The 6,792-nt window shown below is 40.8% G+C and overlaps 1 protein-coding gene across 1 annotated transcript in view; it reads right to left on the reverse strand.

Annotated features, from left to right (window-relative positions):
• LOC103598447 (semaphorin-5A-like) overlaps positions 1 to 1,901 on the reverse strand; it is a gene marked incomplete at its 3' end in the record, with an annotated part of 69,342 nt that extends 67,441 nt beyond the window's left edge. Inside the window, exon 1 of the mRNA XM_008582437.1 lies at positions 1,706 to 1,901. Within this exon, the coding sequence (XP_008580659.1) occupies positions 1,706 to 1,829 (124 nt within the window). The remainder of the gene's footprint in view (positions 1 to 1,705) is intronic.
• Positions 1,902 to 6,792: the final 4,891 nt, after the last annotated feature.

Consider the following 6,792-nt stretch of genomic DNA (forward strand, 5'->3'; position numbering starts at 1 on the left):
TTTTTTTTTTTTTCTTTTTTTTTAAAGATGACTGGTAAGGGGATCTTAACTCTTGACTTGGTGTCGGCAGCACCACGCTCTCCCAAGTGAGCTAACCGGCCATCCCTGTATAGGGATCTAAACCCATGGCTTTGGTCTTATCTGCACCACACTCTCCCAAGTGAGCCAAAGGCTGGTCTTTTAAAGGAAAAAAAAAACTGGTAGGCAGAAGTAGGGGTGGGGGGAGCATTTATTCTGCCTTTCCCATGTGAGCTGTACCTTCAGGATACTCAAATAGTTGATGAGGGAAACTTATTTCATATAGAATTATTCTGACCATCAAATGAAGAAACAATAATAAAATTGGAAAATCCCAGTTTTACACCCCTGAATGAATTGGTAGATCAAGACACTGATCCTTAATGACTGCTAATTCACAACTAGACATCCTCTGGTACCCCGTGGAGGTACACAGAACCACCGAACACAGGCAACACAAAATATTTAAACCTGAATCTAATCAGGTGTCGTGATCTTACTACAAGTTTACAGAGATATTTCGGACAAAGGAACATTTAAACAAGACAAACAGAATGAAATCAGCAAAATCTGGACTTCAGGAAACTCAGTCTCTTCAAAAATTAATTTGCAAGGGGAACAAAAATAAATAAATAAATAAACAGAAAAGATTAAAAGAGACTCAAGAAAAATATGAACCAAATATAGTATATGAACTTCATCTAGATACTGATTGAATCCAATTGTTAATAAAAAAATACGCAGGTATTCATGAGACCATCAACAATCTGTCAATACAGGATGGTTGATAATTTTATAAAATTGTTTTTTGTTTGGGGTTGTTTGTTTCTTCATTTCAGTGTGATCACTGTGTTGTGAATTCCATATCTTTTAGAGTTATAAACTGAAATATTACCAATAAAATTACATAATTGCTTGAATTTGCTTCAAAGTATTTTGGTGGGCAGGGAATGGAGTGTGGGTGGGGATTAGAATGGAAAAAAGATGGGCCACAGATTGACAAATGTGGGGCTGGGTGTTTCTTAGGCGATTCTTTCTATTTTTCTATAAGAACTTTTCATGACACAAGGCTTAAAAAAATAACAAAATATAAAGCTATCTGTTGCATGAATTACTAAAATACAATGTGTGATAAATCATATTTAGATTGATAGACAAAAACTAATTTTTTTCCACCCTGGATGCCTCAAACACCCTAAGTAAACTGTGATGAATAAACAAGATTAATCCATTAATCCTATAGATCTGTGGAGAAACTTGAGACATTAAGCCAATTCTTCATAGAGAAAAGGGATAAGTTTTGTGCTAAGACTAGGCTTTGTTGGGAGATGCTAAAGTGAAGAATTTTTTGTTTTACTCGGTTTTATCATTATTTTTGTAGGTTACATTTTTAGCCCTGGGCACAAATACCTAAGACGCTTGCAGCACCTGTTAACTAAAGGTGGCCTCAACAATGGGATTTTCTACCCATGGTAACCTCTGTCTTGGATCTTTCTTGAGGGAGTTATCAGTTTCTAGATATGAAATTCACATGATGGAGAATTTTGGGTTTTGCCTTTATTTTAAACAACATCTAAGAGAAGAATCACAGAATAATGGAGCAATGGCTTCTCTATTACCTGCTATCACTAAGGATAGAATGCTCATTCACACGGTGGCTTTGCAATCAGAGCACCTTGTTCCTTACCTTTATAGGAGATGACTGGGTGCTCAGCTCTCTGGCACTGAGAATCGTCCCATGCCTCTGAGTGGGTGAGTCTCCATAGCCCCAGGCTTGAGAACAGCCACGCGATGACGCAGGTTCCCCTCATGGTGGGCAAGGGGCCTTAGACTCCGGGTGTGCGTCTTCTAACCAGAAGCTCGTCTTCTCTGCATGTGTGGAAGGCGCCTAAAACATACAAAAGAGAACCACTGATGAAAGTGAGCTCAGGTGTTCCGGTGGGAGGGTCTTCTGGTAAAGCCCCTTGAGTAACTTTAAGGTTATACTTTGTGGAGACAAAAAGGAGCTTAGAGAGTGTAGACAAACACATCTTTTTCTAAGTGACATTTCAAACTCTATGTAAGTATGTACGTTTCAATACAGACCTCTCTTTCTCCCAATAATTTTACGAGATAACCCATTTATTATAAAAGGAGAAATGGCTGAGCTTAAGCTCCACTGAGTCATCACAGTCACTCCTAAGGAACACAGATTCACGGCTGTGATTATCGACTGGTTTTCCCTCGGAAGTTGGTCCTCACTGCATTCACGAACATAGATCTATATGTGGAAACCCTACAAATCCCTGTCCATCTCTTTTTAACATCTAAAAGACCTATTTAGTAAGGCCACAACTATTGCCTTTTACCAATAACGTGATTCATGTTATGCTACCTGACTCTGAAAAATAGTCCATATTTGGTAAATTTAACCCCTTGAATTTACAGGTGCAAACTTTCTGACTAGAGATAAAGTGTGAAACAAATAAAATCTATATTGAGCACCTACTGGGGGAAATAAAAGTACTATGCTTGGAGCTGAGCAACTTTAAAGATTGTGAACAATTTAAAAGATTAAAAAGCTTGACAGTAAGACAGGCCTGTAAAATAACTACCATCCAAGCTGTTAGAAACCCTTAAAAAGAAGCCAGAGTGCTGTGGTAGTTAAGGGAGAAGATGACTGCTACTTAAAAAGATCACGGATGGGCCCAGGGGCAGTGCATATCTGAGTTTAAGGCTGAAGGATAAAGAGGCTTTCAACAGGTGGAGATTTCTGGAAGGAAATCTCTATCACAAGGGAAGAAGATGAAAAGGCACATTGCAGGCACGAGAGAAAGGCGTATGTGACATGTTTTGGGAAAGGTTTGCCATATCTGACCCCAGGAAATATGCAAGGGAATAGCAGGAAAAGCTCAGAGAGTAAACAGAGTGAAGATTTGGAAGACAAACTGTACTAAGGTGTGAGGTCTTTATTTTTAGGTAATAAGCTACCACAGTGATAGAATTTGGCTGTGTCGTCCCCCCCAGAACTCATGTAGAAATCTGATCTCCAATGTGGCAGTGTTGAGAGCTGTTTGAGTCATGGGGGCNGTGAAGAATTTTTTGTTTTACTCGGTTTTATCATTATTTTTGTAGGTTACATTTTTAGCCCCGGGCACAAATACCTAAGACGCTTGCAGCACCTGTTAACTAAAGGTGGCCTCAACAATGGGATTTTCTACCCATGGTAACCTCTATCTTGGATCTTTCTTGAGGGAGTTATCAGTTTCTAGATATGAAATTCAGATGATGGAGAATTTTGGGTTTTGCCTTTATTTTAAACAACATCTAAGAGAAGAATCACAGAATAATGGAGCAATGGCTTCTCTATTACCCGCTATCACTAAGGATAGAATGCTCATTCACACGGTGGCTTTGCAATCAGAGCACCTTGTTCCTTACCTTTATAGGAGATGACTGGGTGCTCAGCTCTCTGGCACTGAGAATCGTCCCATGCCTCTGAGTGGGTGAGTCTCCATAGCCCCAGGCTTGAGAACAGCCACGCGATGACGCAGGTTCCCCTCATGGTGGGCAAGGGGCCTTAGACTCCGGGTGTGCGTCTTCTAACCAGAAGCTCGTCTTCTCTGCATGTGTGGAAGGCGCCTAAAACATACAAAAGAGAACCACTGATGAAAGTGAGCTCAGGTGTTCCGGTGGGAGGGTCTTCTGGTAAAGCCCCTTGAGTAACTTTAAGGTTATACTTTGTGGAGACAAAAAGGAGCTTAGAGAGTGTAGACAAACACATCTTTTTCTAAGTGACATTTCAAACTCTATGTAAGTATGTACATTTCAATACAGACCTCTCTTTCTCCCAATAATTTTACGAGATAACCCATTTATTATAAAATGAGAAATGGCTGAGCTTAAGCTTAAGCTCCATTGAGTCATCACAGTCACTCCTAAGGAACACAGATTCACGGCTGTGATTATCAACTGGTTTTCCCTCGGAAGTTGGTCCTCACTGCATTCACAAACATAGATCTATATGTGGAAACCCTACAAATCCCTGTCCATCTCTTTTTAACATCTAAAAGACCTATTTAGTAAGGCCACAACTATTGCCTTTTACCAATAACGTGATTCATGTTATGCTACCTGACTCTGAAAATTAGTCCATATTTGGTAAATTTAACCCCTTGAATTTACAGGTGCAAACTTTCTGACTAGAGATAAAGTGTGAAACAAATAAAATCCATATTGAGCACCTACTGGGGGAAATAAAAGTACTATGCTTGGAGCTGGGCAACTTTAAAGATTGTGAACAATTTAAAAGATTAAAAAGCTTGACAGTAAGATAGGCCTGTAAAATAACTATCATCCAAGCTGTTAGAAACCCTTAAAAAGAAGCCAGAGTGCTGTGGTAGTTAAGGGAAGAAGATGAAAAGGCACATTGCAGGCACGAGAGAAAGGTGTATGTGACATGTTTTGGGAAAGGTTTGCCATATCTGACCCCAGGAAATATGCAAGGGAATAGCAGGAAAAGCTCAGAGAGTACACAGAGTGAAGATTTGGAAGACAAACTGTACTAAGGTGTGAAGTCTTTATTTTTAGGTAATAAGCTACCACAGTGATAGAATTTGGCTGTGTCGTCCCCCCCAGAACTCATGTAGAAATCTGATCTCCAATGTGGCAGTGTTGAGAGCTGTTTGAGTCATGGGGGCGGATCCCTCATGAATGGATTAATGCTCTCCCTGTGGGAGGAGGGATTAATGAGTGAGTTCTCGCTCTATTAGTTCCCACGAGAGCTGGTTGTTTAAAAGACCCTGGCACCTCCTCTCTCTCTCTCTCTCTTGCTTCCTCTCGCCATGTGATCTGCTTGTACCCACCGGCTGCCTGCCACTTTCCACCATGAGCAGAAGCAGCCTGAGGCCCATGCCAGATGCAGCTGTCCCAGAATTGTAAGCAAAATAAACCTCTCTTCTTTATAAATTACCCAGTCTCAGGTGTTCTGTTATAAAACACCTAGTATGTTAACATTAGAAGAAATATTAATTGTTCTCACAATAGTGCACATAGGAAATGGGCAGAGTACAGAAGTGGATAAGTTCACATGAAGCCACAGCAACTGTTTGGAAGACAAATAAATGAAGCTGTGACTTTGGTGGTGTCAACGTGAGGAAACAGGCAAACACAACACACAATAAACGTGGGTAAAGGAAAGCACGGCAAATTAGAGATGGCCACAGACTCTGACATCCCTCCCACCGAGCAGTGGGTCTGGGATTCCTTGAATCTGGTCAGCTCTGTGCCTGCTTTGTTCAGGGGAAGACCACAGAAGGGAGGGTGTGCTAGTGTCTAAGCCCAGGCCCGACAACACTGGCAGTTTCTTCTTCCTGCTTCTCAGAGCATGTTCTTTGGGACACTGAGACAACAGGTGAGAAGTGCGACTACCCTCAGACTACAGTGCGAGACAGACCACCTTTAGGTGCTCTGGTTGACAGGTCCCACTGAGCCCAGCTTCCCAGACATCCCTGCCAGGACACTGAATGCATGAATAATGCTGAAATCCACTGAGTGACTTCAGTAAGTATCATGAGTGCAAAAGAATCACCTGATATAGCCCTGGCCAAATTCCTGAGTCCTGAGCCCAAAAATGTAAAATATAATAAAATGGTTGTTGTTCTAATCTGCTAAATTTTGGGAACACGCAGCAAAAAGGCACAGATGAATTCAAGACAGATAATGTGACTTCAACAATAGTGATGCCATTTCTTTAAATATGATAATCAACAGAAAGATTTTGCTTACATGAGAATATGACCATTTAGGTTTCTACATATTGGGTTTAAGATGCTAAATGAATATTGAGGGAAATGCAGCAAACTGTTGAAAACTCAGGTTGGTTGCTCACAAAAAAAAAATCAGAGATAGCACACACTTCAAAAAGTTCTTGGAAAGATTTGTATTTTCTTTTAATTCTATTTTTCCACAAATTTTTGGAAGTACCCTCCTTACTTTTGAATGGTTAAAATCATGAATGTGTTTGAGATTCATGCAGGGGAAGCATGAGGATAAAAAGGCCAGAGAGCTGTGTTTGTTAAGAGGTAGTAATCAAAAAAGCAACCACATGTAAATGAGAGGAGAGAACACAGAGAGGAGAATCGAGGGACTACAGCAACTTAAAGGTCAAGTTAGGGGGCAATGTAGAAGTAGCATGTTTTAGAAAGAGGACTGGTCAACTGCATCCCAATGAGGCAGAGCAAAGGCCACTGGCTGCAGCCAACAGACAGTCATGGTCAACTTGGGGAGATGGTTTCAGCACAAAGGAGACAGAATCCACAGCAAGGAACCAAGGAGGGAATGGACCGAGGCAAGTGAAACAGAACAGGCACAGCTACCTTCAGTACCAGGTAACCAAAGAGAGTCAATGAAACCACATGAGCACTAAAAGATAAAAGTTGGGGAAGTTTTAGGATACAGAAAAAAAAATAAAAGGATATCTCCTTTCCCCTGTAAACCAAGGCGAGAAACTATTAGTGTTCCGGTAAAGAAAGTAGTTAATGAAAGGAAGGAAAGAGTCCTTATCTTTAAAAAGGAGTAGGCATTTGAATGTAGGGTGAGATTTCAAGATGGAGAAAACATAAATTTGGGGGTGCATCAAATTCCAGTTTCTATACTTTGAGTCAAGAAAATGAAAAGGACTTCTAAAGGATAAAGAAGTAATAATGATTTTTAAAAATTAGAGTAGAGGGCCGGCCCGGTGGCACACTGCTACAGTGCGCCGCTTGGGAGTGCGGCGGTGCTCCTGCCGAGGGT

Source organism: Galeopterus variegatus, unplaced genomic scaffold, assembly GCF_000696425.1.
Source record: "Galeopterus variegatus unplaced genomic scaffold, G_variegatus-3.0.2 Scaffold2612, whole genome shotgun sequence".
In the NCBI taxonomy this organism is placed as follows: Eukaryota; Metazoa; Chordata; class Mammalia; order Dermoptera; family Cynocephalidae; genus Galeopterus; species Galeopterus variegatus.